The following is a 25,400-nucleotide window of genomic DNA, read 5'->3' on the forward strand; positions in this document are numbered from 1 at the left end:
CGAGTGGAATATGCGATTATGCAAAATTGGTATTCGCGGTGGGGTTCCTTGTGTTGATCTTAAATTACGCGAGTTCTTGACGGAGGGACACCCATGACTATCATAATTTATAATTATTCTTGAATGTTTTTACCGTGCACGAAAAGATGAAAGATTTCAGGACAGAACGTTATAAACGATGAATCCTCGACGTCACAATACGCTTATTATTTCATTTTTAACATTCAGCTTGTTTACAACGTCGCATCGCTATTACAAATGCAACGGGCGTCTCGCAGCGGAATATTTTATACCTTGTTTGCTACCAACTGCGATAGTCGTGCAGAATTTTGAAGAAGAAAACGATGATTTAATCATTTTCCATTAAATTGTCCAATAAGTTCGCGTCGTTTATTCCTCTGCTAATTAAAAGTTTAATTTTCTCAACACTTAAGAAAAACGAACTAACGAAGAAACGAAGCATCTGACACTTGCGACTTTACCCTAAAATTTGAACCGAAGCGAAGTATGTGAAAATAGAAGTATGCACGTATAACTGGATACAAGTGCCTCGAGTGGCAACGCGTAGTTCTCTTCTCAGCCCTCACGAGTATCGTCAAGTTCAAGGATGCCTCCGAGGTCTAGGTTCACTAAAGACAGCCGCGCTCTGCTGCATGAAAGAAAGAGATTCTTCTCTTTCAGTTCCACTCTCGTATCTAAGGATTCGAGCAGCGATGCCTCGAGCAGATACGCACATTGTTTTAAAAGTGCACGGTACATTGCCTCGCTATGTACGTATTAAACGATGAAACGTGTTTCGGTAAAGGCAAGGCCGCGGTAAGAATTCTTTTCCAAGATGTTTGCTAGAATTTTTCTAAAAGTCACGATTCCAAGTATTACGGTTAAAAAGGGTGTAGAAATTTATTCGAAATGCCTCTGCATCGAATCAAATGTAAATTCGTTTGAAACCGAAGTTCAATATCGATCTAGAAGAAAAAAACAGACTTTTTAATTTCTAAAAGTTCGCAAAACAAGGAATCAAGTTCAAACGTTTGGTGTATCGAAAAAGTAATTGAGACATCTCGATACATTGCATTTATCTTTAAATTCCACGACTATGATTTCTATAGTGGTGGAAACATCGAAAGCATGCGTGTCAATCTAGGAGAAAAAGCCAATCTGGTTGCCACGGCATCGTAAACGAGCCACGCTTGGTGCGATTCCAACGCATGAACTATGCCTTTGCCCTTAAAAGCTCCTGGCAACAATGCTCTCGCCTTGGCCCAAGAAGCAGGATCTCTGCGGAGGATCGTAGAGGCGCCAATGGCGGTGATGTAGGTGGATCTGAATGCACCATAGAAAGAGGGAGGTAAATAGTGAAAGGAGAAAAGAGAGAAAACTAGTGGACGATCTGCGAGGTTAGGCGCAGTCGCGGTGCAAAGTCACTGCACTCCTATGCCCCGTTGCGCACCGCTGAGAGAGCTCCACGCGAGCAGCCGTATTGCCGCGAGAGTACAGCCGGTTTGCTGGCTCGAGGTATTTTTCATTGACAATGAGAGAAAATAGGATATACATACCCCGTCCGCTAATACCGACGGGGTAAAAAGTTCGCTCGAACTATTATTAGAACCGTACTTAAATAAGATTATGTGGATTGTAGGGACAGGTATGCACGCTGACGGCACACTATCTTCTGCCGCGCTATGCAACTCGGCAGATAACTCTGCGAGTAACGCCGTAACGAATCGACTTAATATCGCCTCGAAGCACACCAATAACTGCCCCGCGATCTATCGATTTCTCTTCGATACACAGTTTGACTTCGGTTTCGCTTTATCGAGAGACAGAACGGAGCGGAGCGGAGCGGAGCGAGCGAACGAGCGAGCGATCGAGCGAATATACGAACGAAATGGATGATCCGGGATCGTATTCTCAAGCATCGAGCAGCATCTGTGCGCGTTAGCGCAAAGATTTCGTAGAATTTTCCCGATGTCGAGCAATGGTACGTTGGTCTGTGCCCTATCCTACATCGAAAAACCGTAAGCTCCTCACGATATTCCGCGCATCTAGCCTCAAGTGCTTCTTCGAACGCGGAAGCTTCTTGCGGGGGAGTGCACATGCAGAACCACGTCGTACAGCCGGTCGGCCGCTCAGCCGGCCTCCTCGGAAGGTCGTGCCATTCAGCGGCCGTTCACCCATCATCCCTTTCTTTTTCTGCTCTTCCCCTTCTTCTTTTTCCTCTACCTATCTCGGGCATAGCCAATACCCACTATTGTTACTATACATATCACCGGCGAAGCATATAGTCTATCAGGGTGGAAAACGGACCCTATACTTTCGACCAACCGGCACAAAAATTCTACCAGAACGTAACCTATCGATACCATGATTTTTCGTTGTAACCGCAACGAATGATACCGAGATTAGCAAGTACGTTAAAACCGATTGAAAATCGAAGAGATAGAAACGAAGGTAAGGTATGTAGGGTGACTGTCAGTTGATACGATTAGCGTCTTAACTCGCCGATACTTGGCATATCAGCAAATGGTCTCAGCTCGGACATTCACCTCCTGCCCATTTGTTCTGCTGTATCCTCTTATCTTCCTAATACATCCTCATAACCGGTCCTTAGAATACGTTGATCGTTCAAGCGAACGCCTTAGGTGACGAATTAGCGGCTATGAAAAATTACGATCGCGCTAATGAATTTGTATCACCGGCGTTAAACCGAAAATATTACCGCTTACTAACTGGTAATACGGTACTCCGTATTTACCAGTTTCTTTAACACATTGTTCGTAATGGAAAGGAAACCAGGAGGAAAACGCATATGAAGCGATTAACGAGAGAAAATGTATTGTATGGTGACACGGTCGGAGGGATTCAAAGGATATTCTCACGCAACGTGACATTAAGACGGATTCTTTCTCGACTATTACACTTGGAGCGATTTCTCTTCTTAATCGCGATGTATGTCCTCCAATCTACGTCCTTGAGCAGAAGAACGGCCGATCGATACTACGCAATCCTCGATAACCTCTTTGATTAGAAGAATTCAACAAGAAAGAGCCAGACGGCGCCAGCCTTGCCGGAGAAAAAGCGATCGTGTGAGGCGTTCTAATGCTCGAATACCAACAAGCTTATGTATTTCTAGATGGTAGAATCGTTGAGTTCGTTCGATCGATGTTGACAGTTATACGAATACCTACGATCGCGTGGATCGTTGGATCGATTAAAACATTTTGTCGACGCAACTTGCATCGTAAAAATATCGAATCCCGATCGAAGAAATACACTAATACGCTGATACTGCTCCCATTTATTTCCCGGCGTCTAACTTTTATTCGCGGTTCTGCAATTAAATCGCGTATTATCGAGAATAAGCAAACGTGTGTGTGCGAATACTTTTGAACGATAGTATACGTCGAAAATGCAGTACGAAGCAGCGGTATGTGAATGGAATTTCTAAACGAACCCCGGATTTTAGTTGACCAACGGCCGTCGTTAAATATACCAGTTAGCGTAAGTTCGCTCTCATTAGGCGAGAAAAACTTTGTACGTGTATTTTTAAGATTTCAGAAGCCGTTAACATCGTTGTAATTAAAGCAATTATCGATAGACACCAAGTTTTTAGCGCATGATGGACACAAATTGCGGAGACGAGAATACTAGCAGATGGGTATTGCAACTATTATGTCGTGAGAAACTATGCGATTAATTTCCTGCTGCGCAAGTTGCTGGCGTTACCGACATACCTAAGTTACAGTAGCAAGAACCACGTAAAAGCGTACACATCCTCGATGATGTTCCGTCAGAGACGAATCAGAGAAACATCCGATTTTCAAACTTCCGCCAGTGGATAATCCATCTGATTAAAAAATGACAAATTGTAGTATTTACATTGCTGAAAATTACTATGTAATCTACTACGAGATTTTTATCGACGAGAAAGACAATCGTGCCTATCTTTAATTGTTTTCTTCTCCACTTGGTTTACCGCTTTATATGCGTCGATAGCACGTTGAAACTCATCGTTCCCATCAGAACGATTCTCATCGCTTACACCATCAAGGTCGACTGGTGGTGTTTATAGCAGAAAGATGGATAGTTACTCGAAGCTATTTAAGCAGTGCATTAGCTGCAATCGAGGTTTCATTAAAAGCATCGGATTATGCCTCGAATCAATGGATCGGCGTAATGGAATCGAAAAAAACGAATAGTGGAATAAGAGACGTACGATGAAAAAGGACGACCATGTGTTAATAACGATATAAGAGGAACGAGTTTGCGTGGCAGTACGATTCGATGAAGATGGTGCGTAGGTATGGTAGCACACACAGGACCAAACAACGGCTCTTTAAATAGGTACGTTTAACCTCGAAACCATTGGAAAAATAATGCAATTTTCAAGCCTGAAAGCTATATATTATCGTTTGAATTAAATTCACTGGATAATAGCCGCATGCAATCTATAAGCTAATAAATCATTATGCTTTTTAGATCATCGAGCAACCAAACCTCCTGGATCACTGCGCTATGCTTGTGTTTTCTACCTTGTATTTATTATATTTTTGTTATGCTGTTCGCCGTAGTTATGCTTGAATCGCGCTGGAATGTAGGGAGTTTAAGACTTGCTTAGCGAAGATTTGCAATAGGTAACACCCGCGCGTTCTCCCTCTCTTGGTAACTTCGCAATAATCCCTTCTGCCAAAGAGTTGCCAGCTGCAGTCGTCCGTATCTTGTCTGCAGTCGCCGCGCACACTTGGGAACACCATGGCGTGTCGGGAATGCGGAAAGGACGAGTTTCTTCTACTTTTGTTGCACGTATCTACCTGGTAACCTGAGACACGGTGATGCGGTGGCTCTTCGAAAACCGCGTTCGCTTCTAGAATCTTTGAGACCAGGATTGTATTTGTCCTTATCAGATCCAAAGACTTCCTTGTTTAGGCAACGCTAGTTAAGTCGCTTATACACAACTACAACAAACGAGTAAATTCGAGACTCGCGAAACGAAACCAACGGACTTGTTATAATTAGAGCATCACCGTTATATCTATGCGCATATGCGATAATAACGTCGATAGAGTATAAGACGGAACAAGCATGTTCATATAGTAAACGTTCAAATTAGGTTGGTGCAAATGAAATGTCCTTTTATTAAATGAAACTTTAACCGTACTTTCTTAAGCATTATACATATATTTCGAAAACTTTATACATATATTTGATCGAAGCCATTTTTACCATGATTCAATGCACTTTCTCGATGATTGTTTTTTTTTTTTTTTTTTTGATAAAAACAAAGTAGTGTACGAAAGATAATATTTGATACTTTCGATTATCGCTTGTTAAGAAGACGTACGAGGCGAATTTATTTGATCACACGAATCGGTATGTTGCGGGCATACTTCGGACGAAATATTTTCGTGTCCAAGAGCAAGAGTCTGCGAAGAGTTAAGGATGTCATTTTGTTTTCTCAAATTTTTTTAGTATCTTATTACCTCTCCAAGTTTAATAGCTTCCTTTAAACAAGGTATAGCTGCTTTAAGAAGCTCGCATTCGTAATCGCTCAAAGGTGGAATACCCAAATATCTCTGAATTCCATTAGGACCTAATTCCAAGGGAGCAGCGAAATATGTCAGTTGTGGTATCATGCATGATCTGACATATGCATATTCCACCACGTTTCTTTCGTGTCGTAAGGCTAAATAATTCAATAACGAAATGTGAATTTTTGATCTAATTATGAAAAATATTGCGTATTTGATGTACACTGCCGTCCGTAAAACAGGAAACACTTGCCAATTTTCATCATGAGATGAAAAACAACCATAACCGTGTGATAAAGAATGGCTTTGAAAAACTTGGTAAATAGAAGCTTGTTTCCGATAATAATGAATAATTAATAATGGCAATAGTAATTACAACGCTCATTTATATCTATTGTTAGATAAACTAAGAATTCTGTAATTTACGGACGGTAGTGTAACAATACCTTTACAAAGAGACATGCAAAATCTTGCAGCCGCAAAAGACAGAGTTAAGAATGTTTTCTCTTTAACTTTGCTCGATGTCAGTAACTCTTCGTTGGGTATTCTTACAGCCTGTGTCAATCTGCTAGCCTCTATCTAATTAATTAATGGACTAATCGATTACTCGGTGATAATCAGAAAGGCACTGTGAAACGTTTAGTGAAATTTTTACAACCTGAGATAATTCGGTGGAAGGTTTTGCTTGAGAGAAAAGTGGAATACACGTTTTCGGGCAACCTCCGCCAATCACAGGTACTATCATACATTCTGGTTCAACACCCATAAATTTTGCGGCGAAGGTATTCGCTCTAAGACAATTATAATTAATTACACCGAAAAGACGATTGTACTCGTAAATTCCAGCCTTTTTGTACATTTCCATTGCCAGAGGTATTAAACTATTTATCGGATTCATTACGACTGCGACCATAGCCTAAAGTAAAAAAGGCCAAAGATATTCGCCATAGAAGTCGACATTGAAATTGATGCCTTGCAGGTCGGACCTTAAAAAGGTTTACAAAGCTAAATTTGGTCGGAAATAAAATAGACAAGGCACGAAAAGGAACACATCATCGACATCGCTATAAAGGAAATGGTATGTAGATGACCAAAGACAAATATCCTTGTCCTTGTCTGAAATCGTCACGAAGAATGTCGAAAACAACCTGCTTGTAATCGATGAAGCTGTGAGGGCGTTAAAAGCCGAGGTCAGCTACTACATATAAAAAAAACAGCGGCCAACCATCTAGAAAACATGGTGTTGTGCCATTATACGAATCCATAACGCATCTTTATTGTCTCAGTTATAAGCCTAAATACCCTATAAAACATCCATTTATTACTGAAATAAAATGCTACAAAATTTTACTGCAAAGTAAATGTGTTCTATACCAAAACAATTAATAACTTTTTCATTACTCTTTTATACCTGTATTAAGAAACATTTATTATACGTCGTTATGTGCTTCGTTTAAAAAAGAAAAGAAAAAGGTCTGTTTTGAAAGGTGTAGGAAAATTTGTATGTGTGACTATATTTTTCACGAGTAAAATATCTAAGAGATACTCTTTCATAATAAAAAGAACATAATCATTAATCGGCCTAGTTCGTTACCTGAGGTGAAAATTTAATAACGTTCGGCAGTAGATCTGATAGCCTATCTGCATTAGATTTCAAGACTTCGTGTTGGTTCTCTTTGATCCTGTCATCTGCTACGATCATTACTATTTTCGCTCCTTCGAGCGTGTGCTCGAGACTCGTTTCAGGACAATTACACGTACTAACCTTGCACCTCGTGTCGATATAATTCAAATCCAGCGCAAGACCATAAACGCATTTATTATCGAAAATTGCCAGTTCATCGATCAGAGGTGACTGTTTCAGAAACAGTGAAAGACTATTCCCTGTAGCGTGACAACGTAATCAGTATGTAAAATATACAGTAGAAAAAGGAAGGGAATGTAACCTAAATTACCAGTCTTGCTAGCAGCACCCAAAATAGCTACTTTCATAGATTTCGAAGAGAAGGCATCAATTTGTGTACTAGTAATTTGAAAAGCATTCTTTTTAGTCAGAGGATAAAAATATCTGCCGTGAGAAATACGCGATGTCAAATTTCGAAAAGTACGAATCGTTATAGGTGAAAACATTGTCGTTGAATTTTATAAAGGCCTACCGAACGAGATAAAGTTCTCATTTCCTTAAATGAAAGTTAGCTGACTTATGTTGACTAAAGTGGTCGTGGTGCCATCTTTTGTATTTGCTTTAACTATTATACGATGATACCGTAGGAAACTTTTCTTCGAATAATAATTCATGTTCATTTTACTTTCATATACATATGTATAGACCCTAGAATTTTTCCCACCATTTCTGCCTATTCATCTGTATTATCATTAGATTTTTCATTATAATAACACATGAGACATGGAATATAATAATCTTCAGGGAGACCGCAAGCGACAAAACGATCTCGTTCATCTGGAATACCATTTTCTGTCAAAGTTAAATCGATATTCAAATCCTTCCCTTCAAACTTCCACGTATAAGATTTTCCATTTTCGTTATAAATAAGAGCACGTTCTTGAATACGCCTAATGGAATCTTCCTCACAGACCTTTACGAAATTCTTTCATTAACACGTCGATTGTAAACACGTTTTATTACAATAAAATAAAGATCTGTCTTTTTGAACGATAAACATCTAGTATTCTACCATTATAATAACTTGTACTCCGACGAGGACATTTAAAATTCTACATGGACGTGCATTTTTGGTTAAGTATCCTTTTTTATATTTTTCATCGAGCCACCAAGGACATTTATCTAAGGGTCGCCAAGTACTGCAAGGTACTACGGAAGGTGTTACATCCGGAATCGGACCATGAGGACAATATGGTACCAATACTCCCGTAACAGGATGTATGTAATGTTTAATGTCATTTTTTTCGTGATCAAACCAATGACTTATATCTTTACCAGCATAAGCTAATATTGGTTTGATCTCCCTTTTATTCGCCCAAATTTTACAAAGATCAGTCAAATCATACACTACGTCATGATACGAAATCCAGCAATCAATTTCTGTATTATGAACAGCAATTTCTGTCGGTAGAAAATACTTGACTGCCTTGGATACGTCATCTGTAAAATCTTTACTAGTTCTGTAAATATCTTTTTCCTCCAACAAACAAGATTGACTTACAAATGACATTTTACAAAATCTGCCATATCCTTTATTACGTTTTCTTCTTTTTACTGAAATTTGTCGTGGGTGATTTTCATTTGAATGTACTATATAATATAAATAAATAAATAAATATGTATACATACATACATGTGCTTTAAAGCAATGTTAAGCAACTATGTCGAAACATTTTAAATCAAGAAAACATTCGCGCGATAAGATAATTTTTTTATTTTAACACGTCAAATATGACTGCTGCAGTTTTGAGATAGTCAAGAGTATTGAATTAACATTCAGTCATAAACATCATAGAGACAGATCACAATTAACCTTGTGATATATTTACAAGTATGCTTTATTATATAAATATATAAAAAACAATAAACACATATAATCCTTAAACATGCCCAAAAAATGCTGCTCAATAAATGTCAGAATTTACTATCTTCATGTTCGTCCTATTCCACGAAAAAACTAGACGGATTATAGGCAAGCTTGATAATTAGAGAAACAGTTGTCGAAGAAAAAATATTAAATGGTGGAGTGTCAGCAGGTACGCAAAGTAGCAATCATCGTTCACCATATAAGATGATATTTTTTCAAAAATTGATCGACTAATGTAATAAGTATTGAATTTTGCTAGGAACTTTTAGATTATACTGTTGGTTTCCTACGTTACTTTCAAGCTGAAGGCAGTCACTGCATTGTGACTATTGCAGGCGATTGAATGGCTGCCTCGTCCAAAGAGTGCACATTCTGTTTTGCTGTAATTAATTTTACGTTAGTTGGTGATTTCGGCGTGAAATATTCTGTGCCTCGTATAATTTGGTAAGTCTTTTGATGCATTTTACTGGTCTCTAAAAAGATGATACATGTAGTAGATATGCTATTATAGTACTCTCGTTTCTAAGAAACGTGCTCATAAAATTTACGGCCGGTTATTTATTTTTTGTTGAACGTCATATTTAATGGTTCTTTTCAAAACATCATTTAGGTCATTCGTTAAATAATATAAAATATGCACGTATATATTTTCAAATAAATTTCCCATATGAATCAAATATCTATAATGTACAGTAGTTGTCAGAGCTTATACTGGGTTGTGACATACTATAATAGCATTTACATGCAGCGATATCTTTAGATATTATTTGTAACAGGGTTGTTTGTATATCTTTTCCATCTGTTAAAATGAGAAGCTTATAACATCAGTCTCATATAATAAAAAAACTTTACATTTGTAATTGGAATATGTAATCCAATTTTGCTCATTTGTTTTCAATAACATGAAAATGATACAGTAATTAATAAACAATGAACTTGAGGTAGTATGCACCTTAGAATTATTTCCTAATAAACTGCTGATCTAACTTCAAATGATAATATAAAAGATCATTTTTTTAAATTATTTGCTTTATCATTGACTACAATCATATAATTTTCCTCTGCCACAACATTTTTTTAATTTTAACAAATGGAAAAATTTTTCTTTATCCTGTTCTTTGTTACATTATAGCAGCTAAGTTTGAGTATACTTTCAGGAAAGCTAAAAATAGATTTATGTGTTATTTTATTATTTGTTTACTTATATTTGATTTTTCATTGAATTTGTCATATCCTTATAGGATTATTCAAATCACCGCAATAGCAATAGCAATAGCAATACAAGAAATTTTGAAATGGAAAAAAGCGCGGACGGATTATTGTTTCGCGCAGAGAGAAATAATGGAGCTAACGAAGCAACATTGGGCATGGCATGTGTCGATGAAAAAGTGGCCATTCTGGATGCAGGGGCACAATATGGTAAAGTGATAGATCGAAAAATTCGTGAATTAAATGTGCACAGTGAAATTCTGCCCCTGGATACATCTGCATTCACTCTCCAAGAAAAGGGTTATAAGTAAGATCACAAATCATCTGTTTTTATATTAGAAACTGGGTATTTATATATATACATATGTATATATGAACATACAAACACTAATTATATTTTGAATATAAATTTTTAGAGCTATCATAATTTCTGGAGGGCCAAGTTCAGTATATGCAGAAGATGCACCTAAATATGATGCAGACATCTTCAGAATAGGAATTCCAGTACTAGGTATTTGTTATGGAATGCAAATGATGAATAAAGAATTTGGTGGTACAGTAATAAGTAAAGAAGGCAGAGAAGATGGTCAGTTTCCCATTGAAATAGACTCCAAGTGCCTATTATTTAAGTAAGTGAGTCGAAACAAATGATCCATTCCATGCTTTTACCTTTAAATGTAAGATATTTAAAAAATGAATAATTTGTCAGGGGCTTGGAGAAAGAACAAATGGTACTGTTAACACATGGAGACAGTATAGATAGGGTGGCTGATAGCTTTCATATCACTGGGAGATCATCAAACTTTATAGCAGGAATAGCAAGTGATAAAATGAATTTGTATGGAGTACAATTTCATCCAGAAGTAGATCTTACACCTAATGGAAAAACAATGTTACACAATTTTTTGTTTGGTATTGCTGGCCTCACTGGTAATTATACGCTGCGCGGTCGGGAGGCACAGTGTATTCAGTATATCAAAGATACAGTTGGCAACAAAAAAGTTTTGGTAAGATACAGGTTTATATAATCAGCATTTAGGTAATTTTATTAGAAATTTACTAGAATTCGTATTCCTTGAAAAGATTCGTAAAATTGTTGAAAATATTTGAGAAACGTAGTATAATGTATGATAAAATGTGATTGTCAATTAAAATAGAAAAAAACAATCATAGTTATTAGTGAGTGGCGGTGTGGATTCTACGGTATGTGCAGCACTATTACATAAAGCTTTAAATAAGGAACAAGTCATAGCTTTGCATATCAATAATGGCTTTATGCGGAAAGGAGAGACACAATTTGTGGAACAAAGTTTAGCACAATTGGGAATTCGATTAAGAGTCGTCAATGCCGGTCGCTGCTTCATGCAAGGGACTACATCAGTACCCTTGGATAACGTTACTCCAGTAACCAATGCAAATACTATAAACAACAAAGGAATATGTGGAACAGCAACTAGCCCAAGAACTAGATTAACTAAAATGTTGTGTGCGACAACCAACCCAGAAGAGAAACGAAAAATCATAGGAGATGTTTTTGTGAGAGTAGCCAATGAAGCAATGGCAGAGATGGGTTTGAAGCCAGAAGAAGTGTTTCTTGGACAAGGCACTCTCAGGCCTGACCTTATAGAAAGTGCGAGTGCATTAGCTAGTGGTAAATTAATAGTCGTAAATGCATTGTTCTTTCATATCTGTTAGAAGCAACAAATTTACATAAAATATAAACACTTCTATCAGGTAAAGCAGATGCGATAAAAACGCATCACAATGACAGTGAACTCGTTAGAGCACTAAGAGCACAAGGTCATATAGTAGAACCTTTAAAAGATTTTCATAAGGATGAAGTAAGACAATTAGGATGTGATCTTGGATTACCAGCATCATTAGTTGCTCGTCATCCGTATCCCGGTCCCGGACTTGCTGTACGCATTCTATGTGCAGATGAGCCTTATATGGATAAGGATTTTTCAGAAACACAGGTATTTTCGTTTACAGTATCGATAAAATGAATAATAAATAACACCTTCTCCATAAAAACCCCATAAAATAACAAATTAATAATTTGATCCAAGGTGATAGTTAAAATAATGGCCGAATACGAACAAATGCTGCAAAAGAAACACGGATTACTAAATCGTGTAGAAGGTGCGACTAGTGAATCTGAACGCCAATATTTACGACAGCTTTCAAGTTACCGACATATTTCTGCAACACTCTTGCCTATACGCAGTGTAGGAGTACAGGTATAATGTTCATCACTTACGAATAATCTGATTAATAAATCCACCTGACTGATTACAAGGATTAAAACATCTACTGTACAATGTAGGGAGATCGAAGAAGTTACAGCTATGTAGTAGGGTTATCTAGCGAAGAAAATTTGTCCGAGGGTATAGATTGGAAGGATCTATTGTTCCTCGCAAAACTAATTCCGCGAGTATGTCATAATGTAAATCGTGTGTGCTTCATTTTTGGTCCTCACCTACATCATTCTGTAACGGATATCACACCAACTCATCTTACATCGAATGTGATAGCTACGCTTCGACAAGCAGATCACGTAGCAAACTTAGTATTAGCTACTAATGGTTGTATGGGAGCAATCAGTCAAATGCCAGTAGTTTTAATTCCCATACATTTCGATCGCGACGCTGCTTCTCGAATACCCTCATGCCAACGTTCAGTTGTTCTTAGGCCATTCGTTACTAATGATTTTATGACTGGCACACCAGCTATTCCTGGGAAGGAATTGCCATTACATGTAAGTTTGATACATATGTGTGTATACATATTCGATATAATAGATATAAGCATAAGAAATCAATACTTCTTTTTTTCCATAGGTGGTGAAGAAATTGGTGACCGAAATATCTTCAATACCCGGTATCTCGCGTGTTTTATACGACTTAACATCTAAACCGCCAGGAACTACCGAATGGGAGTAGTAAACGCTCATCTCTAACTCACCCCTTTCTATTTTTTCACCTTCCCAGCGCGTAACAACTACAAAGTAAAAAATATATTTAAAAATATATATATATATATATTACAAAAATACGTACGAATTCGAAGTTTATGACTTCTTACCGATTTATATGAAACCTTTGAGCATAGTTCTTTCAGAAAAAAATATGTTCTCGATTGTAAATTAATATGTTACCTAAAGAATACTGATACTGTGTTCAATGAAATTGAAGGTAAGTATCATGTTTGCTTGTAAATAGGTTTCTTATTAACCTCATTGTAAAAATATTAATTTATTAAATTTCGAAAAATTTACATTACATCACTGTTACATTGCAAAAGGTTGCATTTGATTGGTGGTACCATGAGGTTACTGTTATATTCAATTTGCATATAATGTTGAACGTATTTTACTGTTTTCCTATATGTCCCATGCCAAATGCAATTTCCAGTTTTTGTCATACATCTAAAAATACGAACATAAATAAGTTAATGTATTATCTTTAATATCATTTTTATTTATCATAACTGAGTAAAATAATATCTATTCCCTGAATCCTCTGTGTTATATTACTCAATATCCACCTATTACAAGGGTGTGCGTATGAAATTTGCATAATAGATTACCTATGCATGGTTTTCAATAATACATGTAAATCTTCGATGCGCCTTTTCTCCGGGAGCATGCTAAGAAATGTCGCAAGCGATAAAAAGTCTACTTCATTCACGATTTTAGAATTAGTGATCCACGTTTGTATTTGTATTTTTACCTGCAACCGTGTATTTTATACTTGCATTAATTCTACAAGATTTATGTTTAAACGGGTAACATGATGACTAGCCGGATTATCAAGCATGCATATCGAGCACTCGGTCCTTCATAAGTGACTTGCTTGAAATTAAATACCATCTGATCGCTTTAACATTTTTTAATCTATCCGACAAAATGTATCAAAGAAAGAAAATAATCTATAATGATAAATAACAGCTACCTGTTTCAGAGGTAGATTAAGTAAACGATTTACGAGGTCAATTAAAATATCTTGATGTTGGTTCGCGCTGTCATTATCTTCTGAGATAGTACGATTATGAGAAAGAATAGCCTCCGTATCATCCGTAGTAATTCGATCATTCACAGATGTTGTTTTTTCCACGGGAGGCATTATGAATTTTGCAATACCAGTATTAGTTTTACTCTTCGATATCTGTTCAAGTTCATTTACGTTTTTCAATGCTTTGTTTAATGTTTGTCCGTTCTTTTTTTTATTTTTAGAATGTGTCGTCGCTTTGCCATTTTTATTGCTATTTTTATTTTTGGAATTAGGTTCCCCTTTTTTAATCTGTTTCGTATTTTCGTTATTTTTTACCGATCCATTACTATTCATCCCATCCTTTCTTTTTTTCGAATTGTATTCTGCATTTTTAACAGTGCAATACATTCGAACATCGCGTCTTAGATCTTCCGATAATGCAGCTAAAAACTCTGGATCCACTTGTGAATAAGATATATTTTGCTCATCGCATTTAATTTCTGTAGAAGTTGCTGCTTTACTGGTTGAAGATTTACTATTTTTATTGGTATTCGCATTCGTTTGATTTTGATTTTTGTTAGCACTGTATTCATTAAGAATTTCATTTCGTATATCTTCAGGTAGTTCTATTAAAACAGACATGTCGATCTCTTGAATAGGTGGCATTTCCACCTTTGGCCTGGAAATGCCAGGTTTTGTTTCTTTAAAAAAATTCTCATGATGCATTTGCACACTTTTCTGTGGCTGTGTTTTGTTCGTATTTTGTATGCTAACAGTACCTCCATCTTTATTATCATCTGATAATCCTTTACTTTTCGGAAGTTCGGGAAAGACTGATTCGTTGATACCGGATGGAACGTGCAATTTTTGCTCATTATTAACGTCGTTAGAATCTACTGCGACAACATCCGAATGTGTTAAGGGTTGAACTTCGTTGTCTTTATTTGTTTCAATAGTTCGTTGAACTGTGCTACTTGGTTTATTTTTAATGAAATTTAATAAAGTCGTACCACGGGATTTATTTTTTAATATTTCTAGTTTAGATATTTGTATACCGATGCCCCTTGCATCTTCAGGCACTTTTTGCATTTGATTCCAAAGTATAATAACTTCCCTAAAGTAAACACGAATAAATTATTCTATCGCTTTACGCAGAAATATTAAAACGATTTTTGACTTACTTTGTTATAATATCGACATCGCTAATGGGAGAGATAAGATTTTTTGATCTCGTTACGTAATCGCATAAACCATGTCCCATAAATTTTTCAGTTTCTTTAGGTGCTTCTTTTGCTCTAATTAAAAGTTTTAAGGTGATGCATCTACCTTTTGCGTTAATTTTATTTAATCGATTACATACTTCGCGACATAACTTTTTTAAGAAGTCTATTGCATCATCGTTGTTTTCAAATCTTATTCCATAATTTACCTCTGCCGAAACAGATTTTCTAACATGTTCTAGATTAAGCTTTGAATGATCTACACCGCGACACATATTATATAATATATCACCCGTTTTTTTGCCAAATTCTTTCTGTAACGTCGCCAATGAGATTGCTTGCAACTCTGCACATGTTCGTACATTAAGATTGTTTAATTTATGTGTTGTTGTCCACCCAACCCCTAATTTAAATAATTAAGATTATTAAACAAATTTAGAATATACATAACATTATCAATTAACTGCATTAACCCCCCAAAATATCCTACCTGGCAAGTCTTGCACATTGAAGGTGCTAACACAATCATTAATATGTTCCTGTTGTATATAAAACTGACCATCTGGCTTTGCTTTTCTTGTTGCTAATCTTGCCAATAATTTATTACTTCCAAACCCTGTTGATACAGGACAGCCAGTTTTCTCTTTTATTTCCTGTCGAATTATAGTTGCAAATTCCATTGGTGTTAAAGAAGATTCTTCCAATATTTTTGTACAGTCTGCATACATTTCATCACAACTAACTGCTTCAATATCTAATGTGTATGATGCTACAATATCGTACAACATGTAGGAAACTTCTGTATAGCCTTCAAAATTATATGGTACTGGTTTTAAATTAGGACATATTTTTAATGCCTCTCCTAAGAACATGCCATTTTTTACGCCAGCTTTCCTTGCTTCATAAGAGCAAGATGCTATTTCCGATAATGAACCGTGTTCTCCATCCTTATTGCCTTTTGCATGTGTTACTGCAATTGGTAACCCTCTCAACTCTGGCCTATCTCTAAGACCAACTGAGACAAAGAAGCAATCCATATCTATGTGCATTATAATACAATCTTGACTATCTATCATCTTGTTTTCCTCTTGTAAATCATTTGGGACAATATTAAATTCTAATTGAGAACCAAATAATGATCTATTCAATCTAATATTTTTTAACCTAATAAGACCTGGAAATTCTCCATTATTTTTATCTCTCAGTTCATTAACATACTCTTTAAATGTTGCTCCCATTGTTGCAATGTGATGTAATCGTGAATTATTATAAAATTCTGATATGAATTCTGAATTTTTTGTTGAATGAGTATCTCTTGAACTCATTGGTAATACAGGATTGAAGGTACTTTCTTGTATAGAAGTATGTTTTATTGTTTCAGTTCTACTATTACCAATTTTTAAACTATTTACTTCATTATTTCTTTGTACATTATGTGTTTGAAAAGTATCATTTGTTTTATTTCCTGTATTTTGTATTGCACACTTTAATTGTAGTTGTACATCTGTACAATGAGAATAAAGCAAATACTTTTGAAAATTTAAAATTCTACCAGCCTTTATACTATCCATAATCCATTCAGATTTACATATAGGTATTGGGTTTTGACTTTTCCTATATAACATTATTTTTGAATATGGCAAATTAGATGCAATAATATGAGTTGTTGCTTTTGGCCTCATATAGTGGTGATATGTGCCCCCATGTTGCATCATTAAATGACGAAGTTCATCTGCAGTTGGATTAGTGTAACCATTTACAAAAATTGCTATTCCTTCAAATATATTAGATGTTTTAATTTCATTGTCTGCTTCATTGTGAAATTGTTCTTCTAATTTCGCTTGCTTTGCAGCCATGTATCCACCCTAAAATTATCCCATTATTCCATTCCTCATTTAATTTGTTTACTTTCATTAAAAAGCTCTAAGTGTCTTTTACATACCCAATCTTCAAATCCATCTTCCCCCCAAGCTTTGCTTTTCCTTTTTCTTGACATTATAACAAATTTTATATCATATAACACGAGTATGAAATTCTTTAAAATGAAACTATCATATAATTATCGTATTCCATATGTATATACATCGACTTTTTATATTTGATAAAAATATTCATTCCCATATAACCTTATGCAAATAAAATACCTTGTGGAACATTCTGAACATAATTTAAATACACGAACCAACCATTTAAATAGCATTGACAATATAATGTTATATAGAACAGAAATTATTCATATTAATTAGTTTTCGATTTTATACGTAACATTGCAACCTTTGCGATAAATATAATACGTAACGATAAATCACTTCACGCTGTCTACATATTAACCACTTGTATTAAACGCTCGATTCAAACGATTCTTCTGGGGAGAGTTATTAGATAATTTATTTATCTTTCATTGAAGACCATATTAATATACACAAAAATAACTTTTCTCGTTTATTAAACAATTATATATACAATTTAAGTAGTATATATATACATGAAAAACTGATAGTAACTATATATTCGTTACTTAATATTTATACATCCCAATGTCTCATTCATAGTTTCAAATTTTATGAAATTGTTATATTTATTATAAACAATTTATAATTTCGTAATATTAAGTTTTTATACATATGTGTAAATATATAGTCATAAAATATACAGTTTTTTAATAAAAACAAATAAAAAAATAAAAATGATATAAAATGATACTTTATATGCGAAGAATGTTAGTAGAATGTATTGTTTTCATAAAGTAATAAGATTTGTTTATCGATGTAAACACGTGTATGATTTGTTACGTATGTATGTACTATAACCTAATCTTTGACGAACTATAAGGTGAGGTTCGCATAAGTTATGAAGGTATCCAACATTTAAAATATAAAATTAATAATTATTGTGCGTGCATTACGTACGAGATACATGTATAATGTCTATCAAATATTAATACACAAACAAAAGCTATATTGAAAGAGTGAACATTCAGTCTAAGCATATAACTTGGAAAAGGTTAGATATAAAACGAAACATAGGCAAAAATGCTGCTTAGACATTTTGAAAATTCACTGCATGCTTGTGTATTAAAGTGTGTCAGATGTTCTGTAAAAATCACGCATTTGTTCTACAAAAACAAATGTCAAGACAGTATGTGGACCTAGACGGGCGTAATAAGGAAAGAAACCTTTCCACAATGAAAATATTCCTTCATTTCGGCACACCTGAATTATAACATCTACTGCACCTTTAAATTCTGGTCTACCATCCACAATTTTCATATTTTGAATCCTGCAAGTCATTAATAATGCAAAGTGTGAAGGCGTTTTCATTAACTGTTTCACTAATTTACATTTTTTGAAACTTTACCTTGTTTTAGCAATATCAACTGGCATAGAGGCAGCGGTAGTTACTAAACCTGATATCATAGAACTTACAAAATGTAATGTAATATTGTTTCCAAAATATCCTATCCAAATATATAAAAAAACATTATCCCAGTGTTAATCATTTGATTCTTACTTATTTACATGTTTACAAACCAGTGTTAAGTAACATTTCTTTAGATTGAGAATATGATGCCAATTGAGCTGCATTTACAACCATAGCCCTTCCCATTGTTGGAATAGTACCTCTCCACAATGCTAAAAAGCCCTCCTCTTTGACTATTCGAACTAATGCATTAAATGCATTTTTATAATTGCGTCTCTCAGCTAAAAATACATCATTGCTAAGAATTGGAAAACCTCTGTTCAATATTCAACTAACAATGAGCGTACCAATAGGTAGTCTACCATCGGCAGTCATTCTAATTAAGGCAACTTCAGCTGGAGTACCGACAAATGCTCCTACACAACCAGCAGTACAACCTATCAATACTTTCATTATAAAATTTGGTTGGCTGTCTTTTCTAAACAAATATCACAAGAAATATTAAATGACTGTATTTGGTACATGATACCTTTTTTTACATTGGCTATGTTCTCAATATACATGTACTCACGAAATTAATTGTGACAGCCATTCATATGTACCAAGTCTTGTAGTTGTATATGAAGCTTGACGCAATAAACCAGCAGATAAGCCTGCATATAAAGCTAAAGCACCCTCATTTTTTAAGATAGAAGATATTACATTTATCGTTGACGTCTTAGTACCACTTAGTTGCATTCGATTTTTTATTAAATCTAATGGTTGAACAACACATGTTGCAGCCATTCTAAAATAAAGTAATCAATTAAATTTAGCTTTCTAATCATTGATAGTAAAATGGCCATGAATCTATTCTTATATAGGAAGATATGAAAGCTAATACAGACTCTTATGTAAGTTGTAATATCTATTTTAAAATATCATCAGATACGAATATTTCGTGAAAATATATACAAATATGTTAAATTTCTTTTTGATAGCTAAAATTAATACTTGAATTAAAGCAAGTGTTCAGACAATTGTCTTTTGCTTGAATTTCCTAGAATGTCTATGTACAATGTATATTGTGTTCTTAATCAAATGAATGAATTAAGATGATAAAAATAACAAACCCTGCTGTTCCCCCAAAAAGGAAGTTTATTGAAGTTGGCACTGTCTTTTGATTACTCATTTTAACAATATTGTATGACACTTATATTGACAATTAAAAGGTAATTTTTAAATTAGATGTTGCCTAAAATGTTGTAGACGCAAACGTGATATTTACAAAATTTTAAAAGCAGAAAAATAAGCACCAGCTCAATATAGACTTGTTGTGAGCACTTAAATGATCTAAATGGAAGATTATCAAATATCCCAGAAATTCCATCCTTCGCTTACCCTTTCCCATACCAACTTATACTGAGTTATCAATTTTTTGCATTTTAGCGACATCTCGTAGCACAAAATTACTTGTGATATGTACCACACTTGATAAAGAATTTTGATAAACTCAACTATCACTGAATTAGAGCGATAATAACGACTGTGATAACGATGATGATAAAATAATACCGATAATGCAGAATTATTTTACGTAAAAATTGTTAATTATTAGTTTAATAATGATAGTTTAATTTTATAAAATTTTATTGTTTAAATTGCACATTCAAAAAATTTTTGAATGTCGACTATCGATAATAACACTCATCCATACATATATATGTACATACTTATATATGTATTAAGAGAGTGAGAGAGGGGAGACGATTACTTCAGATGTAAAGAGATAATAAAATCATGAAAAGAAGATAATCTTAAAATTTATTAAGACGTGTATAAAAATGAATAATATAATTTAGATATTACGTAATTTTTAGTTTGTTACATTTTATTATAAACGAACAAGAATATTCCATTGGTTCAAATTTAAATGAATTTAAATTAAATTTTTAGTATTTCTTATTTTGTCTCATTAATTATTATGAAGTGGTCTTTCTATATTTAAATTTATCATCAAACGAATCTATATATATACCCATACAGAATTCGAAAATTTCGAAAATTTTCGCATAATAGCAATGAAATTATATTTAAATATTTTTCAACATTACATTGAATATTTGAAAAAACTTACCACAATCACCTCGTTTCCATGTACTGCATGTTTTCTTCACATTTTCGAACACTATGTATTTCAAATTCGCAAAATTTTTAAACAATTTGTTAAGAAATTTACGGAGACGAAAAAGTCACGTACCGAGTTAGTAACTGAAAATGTGAGGTCATGTGAACACTACGTGTGACATTCAAAAAGTCGTGCAAAAATATGAAAATGTAGGGAACACTTCGATGGAAAAGATTATTCAAAATGAATTAGATATTTATAAATGTAAAAAATAAAATTAAAAATGTAAACTGTATTTTTCTCATTAGTTTTATGTTTATTCAATTTTATATAATTTTCATTTTAATAATTTATGAACTTTGTTGACTTAGATAGTAACCCGTTCTAAATTAACGTACGTGTGCAGCTTCCTGCCGACACGACGCGAACTTTATTAGAAAGATTTGTGAGTGTGATTGGAAAAAAGGGATGACAAGCTGCTGCAACAGGATCGACAAAAAGCACTTGAGGAAAGCTTCTTTTCGTGGACAAGTAAGTTGAATACAATCACGTAACATACATAATATGGTTATAAATCGGTGTAAAGTAGAAAATATTGATATATATATATATATCGATCAAAGAGTAGAATATACCATGATCCTTGTTGCAAGTGCGACGCCAATGATTCCTACTTTGTTTTGTAATATATGGCTTTCTTGTTCAAACAACGAGTAATTTGATATTTGATATTTATACAAAATATACAGAGCTATACGTAATATTAATGTATCTTTTTGAAATGTGATATTACAGCATAGTACTGAAGTTGAAAATTTTTAAAATATGCATACTTCGGAGAATGTGTACATACATATATATTATGTATGTGTATGATTTACGATCGAAATCTTTATATGTACATGAATATCGATTATGTTTTTAAGAATCTTGTTCTATATGTAGCCATTTGATCTTTTTCGATACTTGATTCGTTATTTCAATGCACCCGGGAATCCTTTTGTATCGAAACATGTCTCGGTAACAATAAGTACATATAGTCGAGATTCGAGATCGTACCGTTCATTCACAACGATATGTAAATATGGCGTAAAATGGCTGCACTCATAAAAACGAATGGAAGCAATATTGAAAAATATTCCGTTACTCTAAATAACAAGATAATGTATCTTCTAGAAATATTAGAGTTTAGAATAGATTAACAGAGTATTTCGATATTTTAAATCCATATGTAAAAAATATAAAATAAGATTCAAAAGTAACATGTGATTACACGAAAGAAAATTTAGACCAAACACTTCTGTAATTATTTTTATTTCTTCTTTTTTTATAATGAGACGAGTGAACAAAGAACCAATTGTACGATACACACTGTACAGTAAGCAGATAACAATATTTACAAACGTCTGAAAGATTTTAGCAGGTTGACTCTTCTTTTGTTAATTGTATTTGCTGCTCAGTTTTTTGTTATACCGAAAAGAATAATATGCACATTAAATTAATAGTATTTTTCCTCTTGAAATAATTGATGAAGAGTTCGTACGTGTACGATAGAGACGTATTTTAGCCAAGTTATTTAAAAGAGACATTTTGAAGATTATTTATTAACATTAGTATTTTCAAGATCCCATCAATCGTAATGTAATTATAAATATATTCTATCATTTTCCAATTATATGCCTCTCTTTCTGTACAATATTTATATTTGCGATTGATATAACATAACTCGATATTTAACGCCCCTGGAAAATTGCACTCGACAATTAGGTATAAAAACGATGTAAAATGTTTTGTTCGGACAGTATGTGTGTATATGTATTTTTTCACGATTCAATCTGAATGTGGCTTTCGAAGGTGTTTTGTAATTTGATATACCAAGTGTATACGGAAAATCATAGGCGTCAGTTACGTAGAAACCATATTCCTAGATCCTAGATTATCTTTGGTATGCAAGAATAGTGAGAACAATAAGTTTTTATTTTAAGGCCGTTGATTTAAAGTTTTCTAACTAGATTGGTTAAAAAGTGTACGATAAAAAATGTGATTAAATTTAGCTATATCTCTGATAATTTGATATCTCTTTCCTTCTATGTTTGGCATAAACTTATTAACCAATAATAAGTTCATACAGGGAAGTGGTGATAGTATACATACGTCTGTATGTATACGTGTATCCGTACATGTATACATTAGATGCATAAATTTATGTTGTATCATATCAGACATAAACAACAACTTTCTTTTTCCTCTTCATTTTCAATGTAATAGTTAAATTAAAATTATTATACTGTACCGTGATTGCACAGTTTAGTACGTTATCCTTAAATTTCGTCAACTTGGAGCACACTGAAATGTGCGTTAAGGAATAATCATATTTTGTGCTTACTGACATTTTCATACATGTTAAGATGACAAATGTTTCTTTCGTAGTTAGTTTCTCGGAGAGTGTAAAAAGTAGTAGAATACGTGAGAGTAGGTTAAATATTACAATATGTTTAGCTTGAATTATAAGGTGAGGAGCATAGAAATAGTATAACAAAATATATGAAATATTTATAAAACAGCTGCTTTCATTGACATTTGTGAAATTATGATATAATAAATACAAATATCGTACTTTACACGTTTTATCTCTATGACGTAATATATTCGAACGATTATTTTAGAAAACATTGGTATTGCATCATTGTTTGTGCGCTCAAGGAATGAGAATATAAGTAGGTTAAACGATTGATCATCTTATGTTTCAATTCTTATATTCGTTGAAATCAAATTGTAGATACTGATTCGTGGGTGCCCGATATCATAAGTAGACGAATAATTTTTTGATGTTTCACAAATGACGATGAAAGATGAACGAATACAATTGTTGTGCATGGCCAAAGCCGTGCCTTATCACATATTTTTAATAGCGATATAATATTTACATTGAATTTGTTCAAGAAATACTTACAATTGGATACATCTCCCGCGTAATAATCTCGTATGATACATTAATTTTAAAATTAATCATTTGAATAACCTCCTTCATTAATGTACTTGTCTTACCTACCTTGAAATCAACATCTTTACTGCGATGATAAATACTACTTTACAATAACTACTGTCTAATTTGGACGTCAGCGGATACATCGAAATTTGTTGTGCATATTATTGCTACGCTAAAGTTTAAAACTTCGTTCTCCCCGATAGATCTTAAAGTCTTTTGAAGCGAAGACTTTGCGATATTGAACGTTGAACGTTCTGCTCACATATGTGAAAGTGAAAACACGAATGCTCTTAAGTAATACGTTTTGCTGATTTATTTACAGCAAAATTACTGCAAGAGAACATCTTTAAATAAACGACATAGTTTCTGCTAACTAGGTATAATCAATCACAGCGACACGTATGCGTCTGGAATGACAGAAGCAAAAATTTTCTATAAAACAAAGTAGATTTCCAATATTTTATATCGTTATCCGAATTTTAAACATCCTCGATAATAATATAGGAATTAGATAAAAAATACCTTTTCAAAATATCTTTTAGATCATGAAAAAATGTACCAACGATTCACTTCGCATACGATATATTTTTTAGATTAAAATTTATGATTGTACACGTATTCATTCCATTCTAGAGATTCGGATCAGACGATGAGATGTCGAGTCCCTAAATAAATGTAAATGTCTCTCGGATGAGCAAGGTTATAGATAGATATACTCGTACGTGTATTTATAGCTTATCAATGCTGGCGATCCTCTCATTTTTCTCTCTTTGGACATGTTTCGTGTCGTAAAAAATTCTTATATCATTGCTATACTATACAGAAATTTATTCAATTATCGTAGGATTGTTTTTGGGATGAAGACAATGTCGATCGTTCGTTGCTAACTATCGATTGAATTCAAGTATTCCAATTCGTAAAAAAATGACCAAACTGTTGATTCTAGATTTCATAGGAGTCGAAATACAGGTGATAAAAAATGAACGAATTTGAACACTTAAAATGAGTGGTTTTGCTTCTCGTTGCTCTATTTTAGTCATGAAATTTGTCTTTTGCTTTTGTCTCGTGTACAAACATTTTGCCTTCTTGGGTTACATGTTCTTCTAAGGCTTATAACCCTGATATGTTTCTGGAAACGTTCAGCTATCAAAAGGATCGAATTTCAACGATCGAGACTCAGGAAGTCGGCGCAAAGTGCTAAACGCTGGATACAAAGACGCGTTCTCGGCATCGCCGGCACTAAATCTGTGCGATAACTTGTTCTCGCGATCCCACGTAGAGTTTGTTGGTTTATATAAACGAGGAATGTGTCGATCTCCATGATTATTACCGTAAACGAAATCAGCGTTCCCTGAAACAATAACTTTCCTGTATATTACAACTT

At 34.0% G+C, this 25,400-nt stretch overlaps 6 protein-coding genes across 10 annotated transcripts in view; 1 reads left to right on the forward strand and 5 right to left on the reverse strand.

The window, feature by feature from the left end:
* Positions 1 to 5,327: 5,327 nt before the first annotated feature.
* On the reverse strand, positions 5,328 to 7,832 carry LOC117216424 (probable malate dehydrogenase, mitochondrial). The gene is made up of 6 exons (XM_033463125.1): positions 7,484 to 7,832; positions 7,123 to 7,412; positions 6,187 to 6,444; positions 5,975 to 6,107; positions 5,481 to 5,683; positions 5,328 to 5,423 (listed from the first exon to the last, which is right to left on the reverse strand). Exons 1-6 carry the CDS (start codon positions 7,656 to 7,658, stop codon positions 5,328 to 5,330), a joined length of 1,155 nt encoding a protein of 384 aa, XP_033319016.1. The 5' UTR covers positions 7,659 to 7,832.
* Positions 7,833 to 7,885: 53 nt separating this feature from the next.
* On the reverse strand, positions 7,886 to 8,733 carry LOC117216425 (cytochrome b5 domain-containing protein 1). The gene is made up of 2 exons (XM_033463126.1): positions 8,225 to 8,733; positions 7,886 to 8,137 (listed from the first exon to the last, which is right to left on the reverse strand). The coding sequence occupies exons 1-2, from the start codon at positions 8,720 to 8,722 to the stop codon at positions 7,886 to 7,888; spliced, it is 750 nt and encodes a 249-aa protein (XP_033319017.1). The 5' UTR covers positions 8,723 to 8,733.
* A 1,641-nt stretch (positions 8,734 to 10,374) lies between these two features.
* On the forward strand, positions 10,375 to 13,361 carry LOC117216300 (GMP synthase [glutamine-hydrolyzing]). The gene is made up of 8 exons (XM_033462908.1): positions 10,375 to 10,595; positions 10,705 to 10,917; positions 10,998 to 11,295; positions 11,462 to 11,939; positions 12,023 to 12,264; positions 12,358 to 12,528; positions 12,615 to 13,046; positions 13,129 to 13,361. Exons 1-8 carry the CDS (start codon positions 10,375 to 10,377, stop codon positions 13,228 to 13,230), a joined length of 2,157 nt encoding a protein of 718 aa, XP_033318799.1. The 3' UTR covers positions 13,231 to 13,361.
* A 161-nt stretch (positions 13,362 to 13,522) lies between these two features.
* Positions 13,523 to 18,043, reverse strand: LOC117216299 (DNA repair protein REV1). Of its 2 annotated transcripts, XM_033462906.1 has the most exons (6): positions 17,443 to 18,042; positions 15,991 to 17,365; positions 15,462 to 15,903; positions 14,242 to 15,394; positions 13,877 to 14,019; positions 13,523 to 13,715 (listed from the first exon to the last, which is right to left on the reverse strand). In XM_033462906.1, the coding sequence occupies exons 1-6, from the start codon at positions 17,494 to 17,496 to the stop codon at positions 13,562 to 13,564; spliced, it is 3,321 nt and encodes a 1,106-aa protein (XP_033318797.1). In that variant the 5' UTR covers positions 17,497 to 18,042; the 3' UTR covers positions 13,523 to 13,561. The 2 variants fall into 2 exon arrangements, with proteins under 2 accessions (XP_033318797.1, XP_033318798.1); XM_033462907.1 differs by lacking the exon at positions 13,877 to 14,019 and having other exon boundaries at positions 17,443 to 18,043.
* A 170-nt stretch (positions 18,044 to 18,213) lies between these two features.
* LOC117216301 (mitochondrial 2-oxoglutarate/malate carrier protein-like) lies at positions 18,214 to 20,344 on the reverse strand. Its single transcript, XM_033462909.1, has 6 exons — positions 20,033 to 20,344; positions 19,492 to 19,707; positions 19,268 to 19,398; positions 19,031 to 19,201; positions 18,858 to 18,957; positions 18,214 to 18,779 (listed from the first exon to the last, which is right to left on the reverse strand). Exons 1-6 carry the CDS (start codon positions 20,089 to 20,091, stop codon positions 18,575 to 18,577), a joined length of 882 nt encoding a protein of 293 aa, XP_033318800.1. The 5' UTR covers positions 20,092 to 20,344; the 3' UTR covers positions 18,214 to 18,574.
* A 1,981-nt stretch (positions 20,345 to 22,325) lies between these two features.
* The window catches only part of LOC117216619 (potassium voltage-gated channel subfamily H member 8), a 30,275-nt gene continuing 27,200 nt past the window's right edge, over positions 22,326 to 25,400 (reverse strand). For 2 of the 4 annotated variants that reach the window (XM_033463482.1, XM_033463483.1), the window contains exon 16: positions 22,326 to 25,367. In XM_033463482.1, the coding sequence (XP_033319373.1) occupies positions 25,156 to 25,367 (212 nt within the window). In that variant the 3' untranslated portion in view covers positions 22,326 to 25,155. The remainder of the gene's footprint in view (positions 25,368 to 25,400) is intronic. The other 2 variants (XM_033463484.1, XM_033463485.1) reach the window with 1 other exon arrangement.

Source organism: Bombus bifarius, unplaced genomic scaffold (genome assembly GCF_011952205.1).
Source record: "Bombus bifarius isolate JDL3187 unplaced genomic scaffold, Bbif_JDL3187 scf7180000010271, whole genome shotgun sequence".
Classification (NCBI taxonomy): Eukaryota; Metazoa; Arthropoda; class Insecta; order Hymenoptera; family Apidae; genus Bombus; species Bombus bifarius.